This window comes from Vombatus ursinus, unplaced genomic scaffold, assembly GCF_900497805.2.
Source record: "Vombatus ursinus unplaced genomic scaffold, bare-nosed wombat genome assembly UNPS02014830.1, whole genome shotgun sequence".
Lineage (NCBI taxonomy): Eukaryota > Metazoa > Chordata > Mammalia > Diprotodontia > Vombatidae > Vombatus > Vombatus ursinus.
Window position 1 is genome coordinate 15,819,933 of NW_020954608.1, and position 21,955 is coordinate 15,841,887.

At 36.0% G+C, this 21,955-nt stretch overlaps 1 protein-coding gene across 1 annotated transcript in view; it reads right to left on the reverse strand.

Moving 5' to 3' along the window:
- Positions 1-21,955, reverse strand: part of MAGI2 (membrane associated guanylate kinase, WW and PDZ domain containing 2) — a 1,168,341-nt gene that overhangs the window by 593,387 nt on the left and 552,999 nt on the right. Inside the window, exon 3 of the mRNA XM_027838694.1 lies at positions 98-313. Coding sequence (XP_027694495.1) covers positions 98-313 — 216 coding nt within the window. The remainder of the gene's footprint in view (positions 1-97; positions 314-21,955) is intronic.

Consider the following 21,955-nt stretch of genomic DNA (forward strand, 5'->3'; position numbering starts at 1 on the left):
ACACACACACACACACACACACACACACACACACACACACACACACAGGTATTCTAACATTGTAAAATGAATGAGTGATTTTAAAATGAGTGCTCACCTGGAGTTACTACTACCCCATTTCCATTGACCACAGGCTGTTCCTCCTCCTCCTCTTCAGGAGGCTCAATCCCTCCTTTCTCCATGTTGCTAACTGACTTATTCCTCTTACGTTTTCCTTCGGCACTTGGTGTAGCTCCTGGAAGTACCTGGTCTGTTACATTTAACAATAAGGGAGCTGGTTCTGCAGGAGGCTTTGGGGTACCGTAGTAATTATCTGTAAATAACACAAAAAGGCCGGAATTCAGCACATTAGAAATATCTTTTACTTATCTTGGCATCATATCATATTCTAAGTTATTATCTATTTATTTCCTACTCTACAAAGTGACAGGAAACCTTAATGTGTACCAAAGATGATATTCTAAGATTTAGGGCCATAATAAATGTTCATTGCTTTACTTCCTCATTTTCACTCTCCCCTTCCGTGGCAGGTAAAAAACTTATCTTCCAGTTTTTCCTTGTTTTCTTCCAATATTGTATACAGCATCAAAAAATCTATGATTGTTTAACATACTTAATAATCTGTGCTGTTTAGAAAATAATCATAGTATCATTGAGAAACGGGAGGGTTTACAGAGCAATCCTTTTGGATTCTAGTTTTATTTTTTTTCTACATCAAATAATATTAGACCTCTCTAGAACTGCAGGCCATGTACATTTTCAAACCTTTCAAAGGTCACCGGCTATTTAATTTGCTTTGTCCAGCTTTCAACTCTGGGTCATGTTCATGTGAAAATTGAATGTTTTGGGATATTGCAGAGTGTTTTTCCTCTTTTATATTTTATCTAAATAATCACCAGCTTTCTGTATATTCCTACTTGGCATTTGGTAGTATGTGAACACAACTTTACATTTTCAACAGACAACATAACATTCAAGAGAAAATACACACCTGTTCTGATGGATTAAAAAATAAATAGGAGGCATCCTTTTCTTTTCTGGAATTTTAAATCTAATCTTCAAACCAATGCTTCTGTTTGACTAGAAGTAATATACCTCAGTCAATAGTTTATGTCACTAGAAAGTGACTGAAAACTATATAGGCTAATAATACCATAAATGGTCACAGCCCATTGACAGAGAGTTATTCACAGTTAGTAATTTTCATATGTGTAAAAAAGCTGCCATGCAAAATGGGCCAGAAATATCCATTGGGCTTCTTTGTATGAAGCAAGTTGAAAGCTCTAATGATGCCCAGCTGACTCAAAGTTTTCTTAACTCATTTCCCTTCAACAAAACCTTTATTGTTTTCCTAACATGGCAATGTGCTTAGCCCTGCTTAGGAAAGAAAGGTCAATAAGACATGCTGCTGTTTTCAAGTATTTTAAACTTTAAGTGGGGAAATAAGGCATTTCCAGAAAAAAAATATTATACAAGGGTTGGGATTAATTTTAAAGGAAAGTACATAAGCTCACTGGGATAACAGTCAATTAAGATAAGTCCTTGGAAGGATGTACCTTATCCAAAACGAAGAGAATAAACACAACAGGCAGTAGAGGAACATTGCAGATTAAGAAGAGATAATGTGAGAAAACACAGAAAAAGGTGGTAGAAATCATTTGGGCGTTCTCCAGTTTAACAATGTCATCTTTTAAGGCCTATTTTCTCTTTTCTTTCCCCCCTTCCTCTGGTTTAATTCCTCCCCTCCCCCCATGAAGAAAACATAAAAGAAAATTCTTATAAGTGTGCAAGCCAAATTAATTCCCACATGGCCACGTCCAGAACAAAGCCCTGTCTCTTATTCTCCATTCAGAGTCCATCACCTCTGTGACTGAAAATGCTTAGGATACTTCATCACTAGGAGTAGATTCCTAAGGAATCATGGTCAGTTAATGAGTTGATTGGAATTCTTAGGTCTTTCAAAGTTGGTTTTACAGTGCTACTATTGTACAAATTGTTCTTCTGGTTCTGATCACCTTAGTCCTCATCAGTTCACAAAAGTCTTCATTGGTTTCACTGCAACTATCTCCTTCATTATTTCTTTTGACATAGCAGTATTATGTTACATTCACACATTATAATTTATTCGTTAAGCCATTTATTAATTTATGGCACACCGTTAATTTTCAGTTCTTTGCCACTACACAAAGATGTACTATAAATATTTTTGTACATATGGATCATTTTCCTGTTGCTTTGATCTACCGGGGGATGCAGGGTTAGTAATGGTATTTCTGGGTCAAAGGGTATGCACAGTTTAATAACTTTGGTCATTATTCCAAATTACTGTCAATCTATGCCCCCTCATCATATAAAGTTGATTTTGTTGTACTCAAGGTTAAAACTTTACATTTACTCTCACTGAATTTAATTTTATCAAATTCAGTCCAATGTGCTATCCTATTGAAATCTTTTTTGGATTCTGATTGTGGAATATGCTGTGTTAGCTTCTTAAATTCACGTAAAGTAGCTTAGTGATTGCTTATTATCTTTCTCAATGACCTTGAGTTTCAAGACTAGCAATAATTCATTTACTTGAAAATTATTGTGAAATTGTCCCTCAGTCTTTTTTCCTTAGAATAAACAATCCTATTGTTTTTCTAGAACTTATTTTAGACATTTTATTCATCTTTAAGGCTGTTCTAATTTTTCTAAGATCATCCTTTAGTTATAAAGGCAACAAGGACAAAATATTTCTCCATTTTAGCTTATGCAGATTTTCAATTTCCCAAGACTTCCCTTGAGTGGACAATGATACCAAAGACCTATTTCCAAAGTTAACTGTCTGTTTTATGACTCTGTGTCCTTATAGTGTGATATGATGTCTGGAAAACTTTGACCATCTTAAGCATAGTGTTGTTATCTTCAATATGTAAAGAAGATATTTGAATTCATACTTCAACAAACATTTATTAAGACATAAACAAAAGAGTTCCTGCCTTCAGATAACTACCAACTTCTATTTGCTTTGAGTTTCTTTGCTAAACAACAGTAAAAATGTCTTTACTCTAGAAACATATGCATTGTTACTGAATTATTATGTTTAGAAGTAGCTTGGGCAGACAGTTGTATTTCTGTGGATGTGCAATAATGTGTGTAAGCTTTATATAAATTAGCTCCAGATCATTTCACGTTGACTTCAAGTGGAGATGGATTTTAGAGAGGTAACATACTTATCCTCAAGATTCCTCACAGATTAAGGTCTTGACCCCTATTCCTCCCCAATAGTCTCACAGTGCTTTTATTTTCATTTTGGTAAGCAGAAGGAATCAATTTTGGATAATGGCTTAGTAGAACAGAGATGATTGCCTATCAGGCACTCTGGGGAAGTACATATAGCAAAACCCATCACTGGGATCCCAAAATAACTTGAAAATATGCCCTTGTATTGGAAACAGTATATGGAGAAATCAAGGTTGCTGAGAATTTTATAATTTGTTTTTACAGTTTTATAAACGGAACAAATGCTTAGTTAGATACTTGGCATTCGCAAAGGCACCTGTCGAGTTAGACTGTGACATTAAATAGAGAGAAGAGATTCATAGCTCCAGACCCAATCATAATTAATTATGTTAGAAAACCTGCCAGATCATAAGTAAACAGTCATTTTCACCCAAGTCAGAGGTTTCATTTATGGATATAACCCAATGAATCATGGAAAGATTTGAAATTTAATTTTGCAAGCAGGTCTTCTTAGAGGTATATGTCTATTAAAAATAACATATAAGAGAAAGTGATGAGTCATAATTGTGATTAAAAAACTCTCTCATTTAAATTATTTATCTGCATCCTACCCAAAAATAGGCAACAAAAGTATTGATTTAAGACTATTTATAAGGGGCAGCTAGGTGGCTCAGTGGTTACAGCAGCGTCACTGGATTCAGGAGGACCTGAGTTCAAATCCGGCCTCATACACATAACACTTACTAGCTGAGTGACCCTGGGCAAGTCACTTAACCCCATTGTCTAGCTAAAAAAACTTATATCATCAAGTTCATTCAAATCAACTTTCTAACAACATTTTCTTGAATGATATTAAGGCTGAAATGAGGTCCTCCAGAATGTACCCCTTTCTTAAACATGTCATATGCCATAAGCACCCTTAAAGCAAAATGCTCACAATTTGTCCTTCAAAGTTAATGTCTTTATGTTGTCTGTTTTCCTGAAAATAGTTCCTCTTTTATTTCTCAGATACAAGAGAGCAATCACTATTAGATTAAGTATTGATAATGGCACATAGTAGGCACTTAAAATATTGATTAATTAATTGAATTGGCATACTTTCCCAATAGGTAAGGGCCATAATTCCATGTTATCTAGTTCTTATTTCACATCATTAGGTGAAAACTTATGAGGATGTTATTTTCACAATTCTGATAAAGTATATGTCTTCTTTTAGCCCAGATACATAAAACCTGTACTTTTCTGTTGCAAGTCCTATTTTTCCACAGGTTCAATAGCCACCTCTCCCACAACTCCTCCATCCCTCAGCCATATTATTTTAAACTAACAGGACATTTTGTTGAGTTTCTACAGTAGTTTTCACAATAGAGTACAGTTTGAATTCCATCATATCCAACTGTCCCTCAGTACTCTTCAATACCCTCAAGGAAACCATCAAGATAGTTTAATTTGGCTGACATTTTCTTAGATGTGTTTGCAAGTACTCACTGAGTTCCCTGTAGTCAATCAAATTTAGTATTCATTTATTCAAGCACTATTTGAAGCAAGCCAAGTTGGACAGGCATGCCAGCAATCTTTGTGTGCTAAGTAAAATGGTGTCTGCAGACTGACCTGCATAGTTGGTATGTTCACTTGGAGTTAAATAATTTTCCTGTAGTTGCCTCTTCCCTTTAGGCATTGTCAGAATAGATCAGAACACTTCCTACATGCTCTAAATAGAGTACATGAAGAAGTTTTGCAGAGAAACCCTAAAGTAACTGGAGAGGAGCCACAAAGGATGTGTTTGATGCCAATAGGCAATGATTTCAAAAGGAAGCATTTAAGAATTTAATAAGTTTAATTGGCTAGCTTTTTGAGTGTCCCTTTATACATTTTTTCCTATTTAATAATGCTGGAAACTTCCTTTCTAATAGTGAAGATTTTAGAGTAAAGTACAAATAGCAAAGTGATTCTTTTTTCCAAGGAACCCAAACTGAACCACTTTCCTTCAGATTACTGAAAAGTATATAATATAAGGTGAGAGTTTTTTTTTCAATTTGAATTTCAGTTACGCTCTGTGGTGGTATCAACATCACTAATATTACTCCAATATTGTAATATCTAAAATGAGTCTAATGTGGAATGTCCAATATTTGTATTTATAGTTAAAAATAATTGATCATACTTTATGACCATATATTATCACTATAAGGAATCTATGCCTTTCCAAAATTAACTTTTGACCTCTTATTTTTGGAGGTGAAAAAGGGAAATTAGGGTCCAACCTATCCTAAAACAAAAACAAATATGAATATCAATATGTTCCAGGACCTGATGAGCCTGGTTTTAATTTCTTCTAGGTTCTGTATTTATTTCAGTAAAAATACTAGAGTTTTCTCCCAGCCAGTAGAAGGACTCTTAAATATGGTTCAGCATTTGTAAGTCAGGAAAATAGCAAAACTTTTATCCTCCTTCTTCTTCCTTTCTGTGGTTTATTCTCCTTTTTACAGCTCATAAACCCCAGTTACCCAATCCCCATATAGCCCCTGGCTGGCCAGGACATTCAATGCTACCTTGCCCAGAGTTGCTCTCCTGGACAACATCTCATACTTTGAAACTTTCCAGACTCCCCTTCTGCCATTTTAATTTACCTGTCAATCAAAGTGAATGAATGAGTTAAGAGTTTAGTTACTGATAATAGTTTAATGAAAAATATATATTTGAATAGGCATTATCAACACATTAGGCTAAGAAGGTAGTATGTGAAATTTCAGATGCCTTGACAATTCAGTGGGGATATTATTTACAATAGAATAATGATAATGATGGTGGTGGTGATAGGCAACATATACGTATATATATATTTATATATATCTCTCTCTCTCTATATATATCTATATCACAATAATGTTTATAAAACTTTTTACATCTGTTAACGCATTTGATTCTTACTACCACCCTATGGGGTAGGTATTATTCTTAATCTCTATTTTTACTGATCATATGGTTGTTCAGTTGTTTAGTCATGTCTGATACTTCATGACCTCATGGACCATTATTTGCTAGGATCTTCTGTACTCCCAAAGTCCATCCAAGATCATGTTCATTGCTTCTATGACACTATCTATCTTATCCTCTACCATCCTCCTTTCCTTTTGCCTTCAATGTTTCCCAACATCAGGGTCTTTCCCAATGAGTACAGTCTTTTCATTATGTGGCCAAAGTATTTAAGCTTCAGATTCAGTTTTTGACCTTCCAGTGAGTGCTCTGAATTAATTTCTTTAAATATTGATTGATTTGATCTCCTTGCTATCCAAGGGACTCTCAAAAGTCTTCTCTAGTTTAACAGGAATGTATATGTATAGCCTATATCAGATTGTGCGCTGTCTTGGGGAGGGTGGTGGGGAGGAAGAGGGAGAAAAATCAAAAGCATATGGAAGTGATTATTGAAAAATCAAAATAAATTAATAAAATTTAAGAAAAAGTCTTCTCCAGCACCCTAATTCAAAAACATCAATTCGGCATGCTTACCTTTTCTTATAGATCAACATTCACAGACATACATTGCTACTGGAAAAAAGCATAGCTTTGACTGTATGGATCTTTGTTGGTAAGAGGATGTCTGCTTTTTAGTATTTTGTCCAAATTTGCCATAGCTTTCCTTCCAAGGAGCAAGTATCTTTTAATTACATGGCTTCAGTCATTGTCTGCCATAATCTTTGAGCCTAAGAATACAAGATCTGACACTGCTTCCATTTCCTCTCTATCTGCCAAGAAGTGATATGACCAGTTGCCATGATCTTAGTTTTTTTTTTGATGTTAAGCTTCAAGCCAGTTTTTACACTCTCCTCTTTCACCTTCATCAAGACGATTCTTAATCCTTCTTTACTTTATGACATCAGAGTGATATCATTTGCATATCTGAGATTGTTGATATTTCTCCTGGTAACCTTGATTCCTGGTATTATGCATGATGTACTCTGCACATAAATTAAATAAATGAGGTAACAATATACAGCCTTGTCATACTCCTTTTCCTATCTTAAATAAATCAGTTGTTTCATATTCAGTCCTAACTGTTGCTTCTTGACCCTCATATAGGTTCCTCAGGAGACAAGTAAGATGATGTGGTACTCCCATATTTTTAGGCCTTGCCACATTTTGTTGTGATCTACTCAAAGGCTTTAGTATAATCAATGAAACAGAAGTAGATATTTTCTGCAACTCCCTTATTTTTCCATAATCCAGTGAATGTTAGCAATTTAGTCTCTAATTCCTTTGCTTCTTCAAAAACCAGACTGTTCTTCTGGTAATGCTCAGTTCACATAATGCTGAAGGCCAGCTTGCAGAATTTTAAGCATAACCTTGCTGGCAAGTGAAATGAGTACAATTGTTCAGTAATTTGAATGTTATTTGGCATTGCCATTCTCTAGGATTGGGATATAAGCCAATCTTTTCCAATCCATTGGCAACTATTGAGTTTTCCAAACTTGCCGGCATATTAAGCGCGGTACTTTAACAGTATTATATTTTAGGATTTTAAATAGCTCAGCTGGAATTATATCACCTCCACTAGTCATTTGGTTTGCAGTACTTCCTAAGGGCCACTTAACTTTATTCTTCCAGATGTCTGGTTCTAGATTAATATCCACACCATTATGGTTATCAGTGATGTTAAGATCTTTCTTCTATAGTTCTTCTGTACATTCTTGCCACCTCCTTTTAACCTCTCTTACCTCTGCTAAATCCCTACTATTTTTCTGTTTTGATGTCTGATGCTGTAAAGATCAATATTCCATGGGAATGTGGAATGTATGATCTATGAATCAACGAAAGCTGGGTATAGTCAAACAGGAGATGGAAAGATTAAACATCAATATCTTGGGTGTCAGTAGACTGAAACGAATTGGAATGGGTGAATTTAATTCAAGTGATCATTGTATATACTACTGTGGGCAAGAGTCCCTTAGAAGAAATGTAGTAACTATCAGAGTAAATAAAAGGGTAAGAAAAGTAGTACTGGGGTATAATCTCGAAAATGATGAATGCTACATGTTTGAATCCAAGGCAAAACATTCACCATGACAGTAATACAAGCCTATGTTCCAACTGCTGATGTATAACAGGCCAAAGTCGAGCAGTTCAATGAAGACCTAAAATATCTTTTACAAATAACACACAGAAAAGATGTTACATTCATCATGTGGGAATTAGAATGTTAAAGTAGAAAATAAAAAGATAATTTGAATAACAGACAAGTTTGGCTTTGGAGTACAAAATGAAACAGAACAGAGACTAATAGAGTTTTGTCAAGATAACTCGTTGGCCCTGTTGGGCAGAGCCAAGATGGTAGAGGGAAAGCAGTGACTGTCGTGAGCTCTCTTCCAAAGCCTTCCAAATAACTAAAAAATCAGCTCTAAACAAATTCTAAAGCAGTAGAATCCACAAAAAGACAGAGTGAAACAAATATCCAGCCAAAGACAGCCTGGATGGTTGATCAGAAAGGTATATCGCACCGGGTGGGGAGAGGAGCGCAGTTCGGCATGGGCGCGCAGGCCACAGTGACCCTGGAGCTGAATCGCGGGCAGCTGTGGTGGTTTCCAGACTTCTCAACCCATGAATGCCAAAGACAACTTAGAGGGTCAGTGGGAAAAGTCTGTGACTGTGGTGAGAGAGGAGCTAGGTCTCAGCCGCAAGTCCTGAGTGCAGCCCAGGGCTGCGGCTTTTTCCTGAGCTTCAGGCCCACAAACTGAGGGGAATCGAGTGGTTGATCAGATGGGGATCGCAGGGATCTCTTTGCCAGTGCTGAGGCAGGAAGCTCTTGCTTTGCCCACGCTTGGATCTGGGTCACAGTTCTGAGGGGCGGTCCTGGGGCGAAGAGGAACACTGGTGAGGTAGAGCTTGTTGTGGTGGTGGAGAGGAAACACCTTGCTCCTTATCATAGCACCTTGGAAGAATTGAAAATTTTCAGATCCCTAGAAGTATCTCTGAAAACAGTTGTACAAACCCCTGAAGCTTAGGACAGTACACTCTTCACATTGGAAGCAGACTTTTACCTTAACAAAGAGTATTAAACTCAAGTAATTGGCCGGGATCCTGAGTAAGCAGGCAAAAGGAGTCAGACTATATTATCTTACTTTAGTGACAAAGAAGATCAAAACATACAACCAGAAGAAGACAACAAAGCCAAAGCTCCTACATCCAAAGGCTCCAAGAAAAATGTGAATCAGTCCCAGGCCTTGGAAGAGCTCAAAAGAGATTTTGAGAAGCAAGTAAGAGAAGTAGAGGAAAAACTGAAAGTGATGCAAGAAAATCATGAAAAACAAGTCAACAGCTTGCTAAAGGAGACCCAAAAAAATACTGAAGAAAATAACACCTTAAAAAATAGCCTAATCCAAATGGCAAAAGAGGTCCAAAAAGCCAATGAGGAGAAGAATGCCCTAAAAAGCAAAACTGGCCAAATGGAAAAGGAAGTCCAAAAGCTTACTGAAGAAAATACTTCCTTAAAAATTAGAATAGAGCAATTGGAAGCTAGTGACTTTATGAGAAATCAAGACAATGTAAAACAAATCCAAAAGAATGAAAAATTAGAAAACAATGTGAAATATCTCATTGGAAAAACAACTGACCTGGAAAATAGATCCGGAAGAGAGAATTTAAAAATTATTGGACTATCTGAAAGCCATGATCAAAAAAAGAGCCTAGACATCATCTTTCAAGAAATTATCCAGGAAAACTGTCCTGATATTTTAGAACCCGAGGGCAAAATAGAAATCGAAAGAATCTACAGATCTCCTCCTTGAAGAGATTCCCAAAGGGAAACTCCTAGGAATATTGTAGCCAAATTCCAGAGTTCCCAGGTCAAGGAGAAAATATTACAAGCAGCCAGAAAGAAACAATTCAAGTATTGTGGAAACACAATCAGGATAACACAAGATTTAGCTGCTTCTACATTGAGGGACTGCAGGGCATGGAACATAATATTCTGGAGAGCAAAGGAGATAGGATTACAACCAAGAATCACCTACCCAGCAAAACTGAGTATAATCCTTCAGGGGAAAAAATAGTCATTCAGTGAAATAGAGGACTTTCAAGCATTTTTGATGAAAAGACCAGAGTTGAATAGAAAATTTGACTTTCAAATACAAGACTAGAGTGGAAATGAAGAGGTAAACAGGAAAGAGAAAATCATAAGAGACTTATTAAGGTTGAACTGCTTACATTCCTGCATGGAAAGATGATATTTGTAACTCATGAGACTTTTGTCAGTATTAGAGTAGTTGGAGGGGAAAAAATTATATGTATGTATATATAGATACAGATAGATAGATAGAGGGCACAGGGTGAGTTGAAAATGAAGGGGTCACATCTGGAGAATAAAATTAAGGGGTAAGAGAGGAATATACTAGGAGAAGGAGAAAGGGAGAAGTAGAATGGGGTAAATTATCCCACAAAAAGAAGAAAACAGAAAAGAAAAGGCTCTTACAGTGGAGGGGAAACAGGAGAAGGTGAGAGGGAATGAGTGAATCTTATTCTCATAGGATTTGACTTAAGGAGGGAATAACATACACACTCAATTGGGTGTGGAAATCTGTCTTACCCTACAGGAAAATAGGGGGGAAAGGGGACAAGAGAGTAGAGGGATGATAGAGAGGAGGGCAGATTGGGAAAGGGAGTAATAAGAAGCAAATACTTCTGAGGAGGGACAGAGTCAAAAGAAAGAATAGAATAAATGGATGGGCAGGATAGGATTAAGAGAAATAGTTTTTCACAGCATGTCTACTATGGAAGTGTTCTGCATAACTGCACATATATAACCTATATGTAGTTGCTTGCCTTATCAATGAAGGTGGGTAGGGAGGGAGGAAGGGAGAAAATTTGGAACCCAAAGTTTTAAAAACACATGTTTAAAAAAAATGTTTTCACAAGCAACAGAGAAATAAGAAATACAGGAAATGGGGTACAGAAATCCATCCTACCCTATAGGAAAATTGAAGGGGAAGAGGATAAGAGAAGGGAGGGGAGAGATAGAAGGGAAGGCAGACTAGAGGAAGGGGTATTTAAAATGCATGCTATCTTGGCGTGGGGGGAGGGGTGAGATGGGGTGAAAATTTGGAACTCAAAATCTTGTGGAAGTAAATGTTGAAAACAAAAAAATAGATAAAAATTGCCATTAAAAATAAATAACAAAAGAAAAAGAAAAAAAAGATAACTCACTGGTCAGAGCAAACACTCTTTTTCAACAACTCAAAAGGCAACTCTACACATGGACATCACTAGATGGTCAATATTGAAATAAGATTGATTATTTACTTTGCAGTCAAAGGTGGAGAAGCTCTATGCAATCAGTTAAAATAAGACTTGGAACTAACTGTGGCTCAGATCATGAGCTTCTTAGTGTAAAATTCAGACTTAAATTGGAGAAAGTAGGGAAAAACATCAGACCATATAGGTATGATGTAAATAACATCCCCTTATGAATATAAAGTTCAAGGGAATATATTTAAGAGATTAATCTGGTAGAAAAGAGTGCCTGAAGAACTATGGACAGAGATCCATACTATTATACAGGAGGCAGCAACAAAAAATATTCCAAAGAAAAAGAAAGCAAAATAACTGTCTGATGAGGTTTTACAAAAAGCTGACAATCACGTGTTAAGTAGATCCTTTTAATTAAATGTGAATGACCACTCTGAGGAGAGTTTGGATTAAACAGAAGGGGAGAGAATATTTCCTATGAGAACTCACATAAAACTTGAACTAGAAGGGTGTTGAGATAATTTTCTAGAAAAAAAAAGTAACAACAAAAATGTCAGTTGATAATCAGTCGGGACTTATGCCTCGTTAAATTTCACTAGTTCATAATATTCTCTTTTTAAATTGCTATTGTTTAAAAGTTAGTAAGTGCCTAATGTGTTTAGCATTAATCAGAGAGTCCCTTTATGTCTAAAGTTGACAAAAGTGGAAGTGAAATCATGGCCAATTTAAAATTGAGCATCTGTGCAATGCCCAACAGATTATTCATACACAGCCACCCCGATTAAATTTACTTATTCAATAATTGATAAGGGAAACTAAACCTTTCAAGGACAATATTATTTTTCTAGCCTAACATTTATGGTTTGCCATATAACTTCTTTCTCCCTAAGGTACTATTAACTGAGACAGTAAAATTACTATGAAATTAGGAGACTGACCAGACTTTCTTTTGTCCCTGATTTGCAAGTATGGCACCCAGGGAAGTACTTGATTAATCCTAATTTGATTTTTAGTTTATGACTAGAGAAGTCTGCCAAAAAAAACAAAACTAGCCTCCAAAACTCCTAAGTTAAATAGAAGAGTTAAGATATTAAACAAAAGTGATACTGAATATGTGTGATGAACTTCTTATCAGCTTTCCAGAATAGTGACCTGGTAGAATGCTGGGAGGAGAATCAAGAGACTTTGCTTTTAATCTTGGTTTTGCCACTATTGATCAATCAATAATAATTTATTAAGTGTTTATTATGCACCAGGCACTATGCTATAATTAAAGAGACAATGAAAAAGGGAAAACAGTCCTTGCTGTCAAAGAGCTCACACAATAATGGACAAGATGACATGTAAATAATGAGGTATGTATGAGATATATACATAGTACGTGGAAGACAATTAGAGGGAAAAAAAAACTGAACAGGGAAAAACACTGAGGGGAATGGAAAAGCCCTCTTGCAGAAGGTGGAATTTGAGTTGAGTGTTGAGAAAAAAGAAAAAATACTTTGGCAGCTGTGTTGAGGAAAGATTTGAAGTGGAGAGACCTTAGAGATGGGTGAGATCAATTAGGATATTACTGAAATAGTCCAATAGAGTATTGATGAGAGACTAAACTAGGGTAGTGGTTGGTGAGTAGAGATAAGGGGACATATACAACAAGATATTGTAAGATAGAAATGATGATCTGACAGCTGATTAGACATGTAGGCTGAATGAGAGTGAGGAGCTGAGGAGGACAATCAGGCTATAAACCTGGGTGATTAAAAGGATGGTATGATTAGTAATATCTGTATAGTCTTCAGCAAGTTAATCTTCCTGAGCCTCATTTTCTTAATGTATAATCCAGAAACATTGGGCTCAAACTTTGATTTTCCTTCCAGCTCACAAGTCAGGAGATGGTGGCCATATGCTATTTTTTTCTTGCTACCTTAGACAAACATATATGTTGTTGTTCAGTCATTTTCAGTTGTGTCTGATTCTTAATGACCCCATTTGTCATTTTCTTGTCAAAGATATTGGAGTGGTTTGTCATTGCCTTCTCTAGCTCATTTTATAGATGATGGAACTAAGGCAAACAGGGTTAAATGACTTGCCCAGGGTCACACAGCTATCAAGTGTCTGAAGCCAGATTTGAACTCAGCAGATGAGTCTTCTTGACTCCAGTCCTAGCACACTATCCAGCTGACCCCTAAAAGTGTGTGTGTGTATGTGTGCATATGTTTAAAACATATAAATGAGACAATAATTTTCAAGTTTTAATGCTTCATTTGACCCAACATCCTTTTCCTCTATCCCTGGTAGCACTCAGTAATGTTTTGTGAGACAAAGTTACATAAAATTTGTTCCTGTCATTAGCGAACTTAAGACATATAAGAAAGACAATCAGGGGAAGAAGAAAGGATAATGAAAAGGATAAAAAGGAAATACCTTAAAATGGCACTGCGACTTTTGGGATATCATGTATAACGGTCATTACATTTTGTTGCTTTATGGACTTTAACTTTCCTGCCATTTATGGAAGAGGAGAATCCATTTAAGAGAATTTAGATTTTTATTTATTTTAGATTTAGAATTATTTAGATTAATTTTTAAATCAGATTTTCTCAGGGTTACATAGCTCAAGAAATTGGGCATATGTCTGGATGCTGATAATTCTTAGGATGTGTGATAAAATGTCTCCTCAAGAAGACAAAGTTCAGTTTGTAGAATCAGTTTGATTATTGTAAAAACAGGTCCCAAAATAAGAAAATACTAGTTAATTCCTTCCTAAAATATTTATTCACTGCTTAGTGAATATAGTGGATGGAAAGGGGCAAGGAAGAAGAAATTGATTTAACTGTAAGAAGTTTTCAGAAACTGCATATAGAAACTGAATCTTTCAGTCTTCATTTCTAGTCCAATCCTCTAGTTTTAATACTAATATTTAAAATTTATGTATAATTATCTTTTAAAACCTGAGGTTAAAATGATGAATTTCCAAAATTCTTCTTTTACACAGCCTAATATAACCTTTCACACTTAAATTATCAAAAACAAAAAGATTATTAAAGTATAAAAGACCAGATCTTAGCAGTTTCATTGCTATTATGCCTTACAGAACAGAGGGCCTTGCCATCCACCATGCAGTAAACCCTTCTACATGTTACTTCCCTTATTAAAATGTGAGATCCCTGATAGCACGAACTATCTTGCCTATATTTGTTATCTCCAGCCCTTCGGAAACTGTTTTGCACGTGGCAAGTACTTAATAAATCCTTTTTTCATTCAATTCATTCATTCTTTGGGAGGGAGTAGTAATGTTTTAGGGGCAGCTAGGTGGCACAGTAGAAAGAGTGCCTGCCTGAAGTCAGGAAGACTCAACTCCCTGAGTTCAAATCTGGTCTCAGACACTTACTATCTGGGCAAGTCACTTAACCCTGTTTGCCTCAATTTCCTCTTCTAGGAAATGAGCTGGAGAAGGAAATGGCAAACCACTTCAGTATCTTTGCCAAGAAAACCCCAAATGAGATCATGAAGAGTTGGACATGACTGAAAATGACTGAACAAATGATATTGTTACTAAAATATATATATATATATATATAAAACTTCTTAAAATTGCTCTATCATTTGAGACTAAATTATAACATATGCCTGAAATGTGGAGTGATAGATCCATCCAGTAGAAAAATTGATTGATTCAAATAAAACTTTTTTTATTTACTTGTTCCAAATAATTTAGTTTAGGATTTAGATGACTGAATAAAAATAATTGGAACCAAGGATAGTCATAGCTAACCAGGAATGTAGAAGCTAGCTTGCATCAGTTGATAAGACCCAATTGTAAAGTTTTAATGTGAGCATTTACACCTTAGAAATCAGCAAGTGTTACACAATATGACTCTTGCTATTTTGTTGATTGCCTAGACATAAAAGTGTGATGTTAAAAAATGTTAATAATGCAGATTAAACTTAAAAGTGCATCATATGTGTATTGCCCCCCTAAAGAACCAGTTATTGAACATTTACCAGCACAAATTCCTGCCTCCAACAATGTTGACTTGGTTTTAACTACAGGAGAAAGACAGAGTCTGATAACTTTAGACCTTGTGTCTCAAAAGTACAATGATGTCAGACTTACATGTGAACCACATACCTGCAATCCTTCTATTTCTTTGAATTGCATTATGTCTCCAGTTCACAAAATGGATCTTAGAGATCACCTAGCTCAACTTCTTCAGTTTATCAGTGGGGAAACTGAGACTGAGAGATAATAAAGTGACTTACTTAAGGTTACCAGAGATACAGGTACTGTAATCAATCAACCAATCAAGTTATTAGTTTATCAAGTGTCTACTAAGTGCCAGGTACTATGCTAAGTGATGGGGATACAAAAAAGGTACAAATCAGTCCTTGCCCTGGAGGAGCTTACTCTAATAAAGGAAACAACAGGCAAACAAATATATACAGAGCAAGCTTATATACAGAATGAATAGGAAATAACTAATAGAGAACAACCTAGAATTAAGAGGGGTTGGGGAAGGCTTCTTGTACAAGGTGAGATTTTAGTTGGGACTTAAAGGAATCCAGATCTCCTGACTGGAATACAAGGGTGAGACCTTTCTACTATACTCTGTCGCTTTTGTCTTTAGACAATATTTTGCTGTTCAGTCATTTCAGTTGTGTCTTTCTCTCTGTGATGCCATGTGGAGTTTTCTTGGCAAATACAGGAGTGGTTCCCCATTTCTTTCTCCAGCTCATTTTACAGATAAAAAACTCAGGCAAACAGGGTTAAGTGACTTGCTCAGGGTCACATTGCTAGTAAGTGTCTGAGGCCAGATTTGAACTCAGGGAGATAAGTCTTACTCACTCTATTCCTGACAGTCTATCCACTGTACCACCTAGCTGCCCCCATAAAATATTTAGTCTATTAAAAAAATCCTCAAAGTTAAATAGATGGCCCTACTCTGTTATTGTTTGATTCAGTGACATTCTCTTTTAAGTCATGGATTGGGACAGTCCTCTGGAGTTGGTTTTAATGAGATGTGATCTCTACACTATATACACATCTTCGATAAAGTCTTCTTGAGAAGTCTAATCCAGCATTACACAGTATCTAGTGTGTGGGCAATTCCTCTTATGAATTTAGACAGCAGTAGAAACCATGAATAGATGAGTACACTACCTGAATGAACAGACCTTGATAGTTTGCTGTTCACAACTCCTAACATCTATTTGACCTAACTCTGTAATGACCTTCTTTCGATTACTGGTGGCATCTGACTGATAATACAACCCTATTAGTAGATCTGTCTAAATTGATATTGAGAGGACAATTAAAATCAGCAGTCAGGCTACAAACTACTCCTGAATGATTTAAGTAGGAATGTATCAGACATAATTTTTTAAAAAGGTATACTGTTAACTTTGGAGGAATAAATGTTAATTAGAGTAATGACTTCATTTGGCAATTTCCTTTTTATGAGGCCATTTGGATCAAGCACTTTCTCCTCTGTTTGAAAGGGCAAATTTTTATTAATTAAGACAGTTACTCCACAGGACCAAAATTTTAAGTGAAGACAACATCAGAGGTCCAATCTTTCAGTTTCTTTTCCTGCTACGCATTTCATCTTAGTAGTGAAGAGATGGCAACATTTTCAGTTTCTGTTCATATAGTGAGACAGTTATCGTAAATTTCTAATCTGTATATGTCATATGACTTTAATATCGTCTGAAGTTATTTTATCAGTTTGGAGCACTACCAGTGTGGAAGCCCACAACAGTAATATAGATCAGCAACTCCTCTATATCTTAAAGTCTTAGCAAGCTGCCTTGAAAGGCTAAATGTCGTGTTAATAATGACATAGAGAAAGCCAGGGAGAAGGTAGGCAGATCTTCTTGAACCCAAAGACAGTCCTTCATCTACGGCAATATGTTGCCTTTCTCCTTCATGAAAGTAAACAAGTGTGAGAACTAGAGGCATGATGGACAGATTGATGCCTTCAAAGTCAGGAAGACCTGAGTTCAAGTTCCATCTTTGACACACTGGTTGGATGGCCCTGGAACAAGTCACATCCTCTAAGCCTTTGATTTCATGAATACTTATCTGTAGTAGTGAAGGGCATTTCCTCACCAAGAGTCAATTACACTGATGAAATCATATTACTACAGAATGGATCAAATTGTGAATGTGTGTGTGTGTGTGTGTATGTGTGTGTGTGTGCCATTTGTATGTGTGAGTAATGTAGACATCCAATTTAAACTAAGTAATATTCTTTTTAAATAATATTGTCATAGAAAAAAAACATGAGGGGTTGATTTCTATTCAGTTTTGTGGATATTTTTCTAAGTAAGCTTTCTGTCAGCCGTGGGAAATATTGCCTAGGTGAAAAACAAAGCTTCCACTGAATATTTCCCATATGTACTGCATTCCTGTCACAAGTAACCACTGGTCTCTGCTGCGCTTTGAGTGGCAAAAGTTACAAGGAAAATCTGAAAACAGTGCTAGAGGCAAGGTGCTGAGATTCATGAATTACAAATAATTCTGCCTAAGGCACTTGATACCTCAAGGGACTGGTAATGGAATATGGAGCTTTTCACCTATAGGTCATTGATTCAAATCAGAAGTAGATTGGTAGTGACTAAAAGTTGTTACCTATAGACAGTTGTTCTACAGCTGCTACAAAATCAGTTGAGGGTTTCAGCATAATTCCTAATAGACAGGCATCCATGTCGCAGTACCCACAATTACCCTGGGTATCAAGGTGAACAGTCTTGGACAGAGGCTAAGCCATAAGGTGAAGAGGGACATCTCATCACCTTCTTCCTTTTATAAGTAGTCACTTTGGATTAGAGCTGGGAAAAGTTTTGTGATTGAATTGGCAGCACTGCTGTTTGAGTGAGCATCTATGTAGAGATAGCATCATTCTCAGAGGTGGGGAACACTTACAGGGCTAGGTTAAGAGCAGTGCATTTATCAGGCTAATCTGGTTCTTATCCAGAAAACTGGTTTTTAAATTCAAAGCTATCCAGATAAACCCAGAGTGTATTTCATCAGGATCTTTAGGAGTGCTCCTTGTTATGTGTATAATTCCTGGGACAAGGCAGATCGCCAAAGGGTCATACCCAGCCAGAGGAGATGTGCTTTTGACTTCCTGCTAACAGTTTGGTTTGTAGTGCTGCCATGCCCATGTTAGGTTAAGTGTCTAATGCCTCACATTTGTGTATCACTTTACAAAGCATTTCCCCAATCCTGTGAAGCATCTAACAAAAGCATTATTATTCCCATTTTATATATAAGAAGATGGAAATGCTGAGAGATTGTTGATTTATCTATTATGTGCTTGAATTACACAGCTTGTAATTGGCAGAGCCAGGATTTAAACTTAGGTCTTTTGAATTAAAATATGGCACTTTTTATTATACTATACCACCTCTTTCATATAGTAGATAAATAAAAAGAGTCTTACTCATGTACTAGTCACAAATATACATAAACTACAATTATATTGCCATATGTCTGTAGAATCAGATTCATTAAAAACTCTCAAATATTTATCATTTGCCTACTCTGTGTGATAAACTGTTACAAATTATTCTTGAATAGTTTAAATAAAAAATTACACTTTTTAAAAGTATACATTACAGTAATAAAATTCATATTAAAGTGATAACTTTTAATTAGCTGTTAAATGAGGCAATAGAGTGGCTAGAGTGCTATACTTGCACTTGGACCTGAGTTCAAATCCTATCCCAGACACTTACTAGCTGTGTGACTTTGAATAAGTCATTGAACCTCTCTAGGCCTAACAGCACATCTGTAAAATGAGAGATGGACTCAGTGACCCTTGAGGTCACTTCCAACTCTAAATCCACATTACTATGATTTGTTAAGACCCATTTCAGTGAATGGAAATTTTCACTTTCTCATTTTCTAAGGATAAGACACTCGGGCTCTTCTTTTCACCAAATATCTATATCACAAATGAATAAATTTATTTTTGAATATACTTGCTGACAATCTGTCATTGTCGTTTTACAGAAGAGAAACAGAAACAACTTACCATATAGTATATTCTATGAAGCGAGAGTTACTTCTACCATGAATTTTAAAAGCATTTGCAATAGTTCTCAATTGAATGCATTAAACATCAATTTCTTTACAAAGTCAAAAGTATCATGGAAGTGACTCTGGGTTCTTTAAACCTATGTGGGTGGAGCACAAGCTCTCCCATCATAATAAATAAATGAAATAATACCACAATTAAAAATGTCAAATTGTGTATTGCTGCTCCCTGCAGTTGTATCAATCCCTTACAAAATTAAAAGCACAAAGAAAGCAGGGGCTGTTGTTTAAAAGAAAGTAGCATGGAGGTGACTTGGAGTTCTTTTGGTTCTGCTTATTTTATTCTGTATAAAACCAAGTAAGTCTTCCTAAATTACTCTGAATTATTCAAAATCATCATTTCTTACAGTGTAATAACACTCCATTACATTTATATGTCACAATTTCCATCTTTCTAATCTATGGACACACGCTTTCCTTCAGCTTCTTTGCTGCTACAAAAAGTGTCGCTATGAATATTTTTGTATGCATGGAACCTTTCATTTTGTCCTTGACCTCCTTCAGGTATGCATTTGGTAGAGGTATCATTGAGTCAAAGGGCATATTCTACCATGCTAAAAAGATTTCAAGTTTGGACTCAGGAAAAGTCTATGTCTGCTCTCCAGGGGCTAGTCTGAGTACAGAGAGGCTGGCTGTTGGTGACTCTTTTGAGTTGGCAACCCATGAAACAAACATATGCATATATATGCGGGGGTGCACTGGTCAGTATTTAACCATTGACTCTGAAAAAATGTGTGATGACATTTAAATTTTAATCTGCATTATTAATGTTCTCTCCATGACTTCCTTAAGTCTAGACAATCAACATTAACTATAAATCAAACCCCGATTTGTAGCATTTGCCAGTTCGAGACATAAATGCTCACACTTCAGAGGTAAGAACTGAGTCTCATAAGCCAGTATGAGTTGGCTCCAGCACACATTGTAAGTGTATTATGCATGTGTATATTTAAGTATCTGTGTATTGTATAAAATGTATGCATATATACACATATATAAACAATAATAATAAAAACTAGCTTTTACGTAGTGCTCTAAGTTTTGCAAAGCACTTTACAAATATCTCATTTTAACCTCACAACTCTGGAAGGTGAGTGTTATTATTTTCCTCATTTTATAATCATGAAACTAAGGCAGACAGAAGTCAAGTGATGTGCCTAAGGTCAAAGAGGTACTAAGTATCTGAGTCAAGAATTGAACTCAGGTATTCCTGACTCCAGTTTCAGTCCTCTATGCACTGTTTTACCTGGCTGCCTCAGAGAGACATGTGTGAGTGTGTGTGTGTGTGTGTGCACGCATGTGTGTGTGTAAGGAAGCAAAGGGGAGCATAGGAATGAAGGCCATTATATGCATATATAAATCTATATATCTATATCTATATATCTATATCTATATATATACACACAGGTACATACACACATGCAAGTGTACACATCTAGATGTATATAGGCACACGCATATACATTCATTGTAAATATGTATATACATATATATATACATGCACACATATATGTATATGATGGCCATCACTCCTGTGCTCCCCTTTGCTTGCATATATGTGTACATACATGTATATACACATATGCATGTGTATATATATATATATATAGTGACCGTAACTTTTTGTGTTCCCCTTTTGATTTTGTACTAATACTAGCATGAGGCAGATGGTGCTAAGAATCAGAGCTTTTGACTATACACAATTCCTTAATAAATATGAGTATTGTATAGTGACAAAAGAGTGGACAAAATAGAAGAGAAACTCAATATATCAACCCAAATTCTTTCTATAAATGAAACCAAGAAGGCTAAAGGACTTTGCAGCTGAGGACATGAGGGTGCAGACATTCCCCTTGGAGAAACAAGCCAAAAGAGTTTGAGTTGTTGCCTTTGTTGTGTACCCAAAGAAAACAAAATGTTACATGGCACTCCACTAGCTTGTATGGCAATGCATATGGAAACAGGATTACACATCATTTGTCCACACAAAATCATGTGATATTCCTAAGACCATTTAGAACTAAGATATTAATGAGTTTATGGGTGTTTTATCTCACCTCTAATATTGAAAATCTTGAGAGAGCAGGGACCAGTCTTACATTATTCTTGTATTCTTCCATTGCTTAGAACGATAGCATTCTCATAGCAGGTGTCCCCCATCAATGGACTTGAATTGGAGACCAACACCATGGATATGTTAGAAGCAAGAGATGGTAAAAACAGTCTCACTTTTACAGGTAAAACCTTCAAATAGCAGGAATTTGCCTGAGAAACCCCAGCAGCTATTGTGAAAAACCTGGGTCATTAGCCAGCAGTAAGTTGCTAAAACAAGACTTAATGACGCTGTAAGGCAAACTCTTATCATTTACATGTTGCTCTAAACTTGAAACAGTTTCA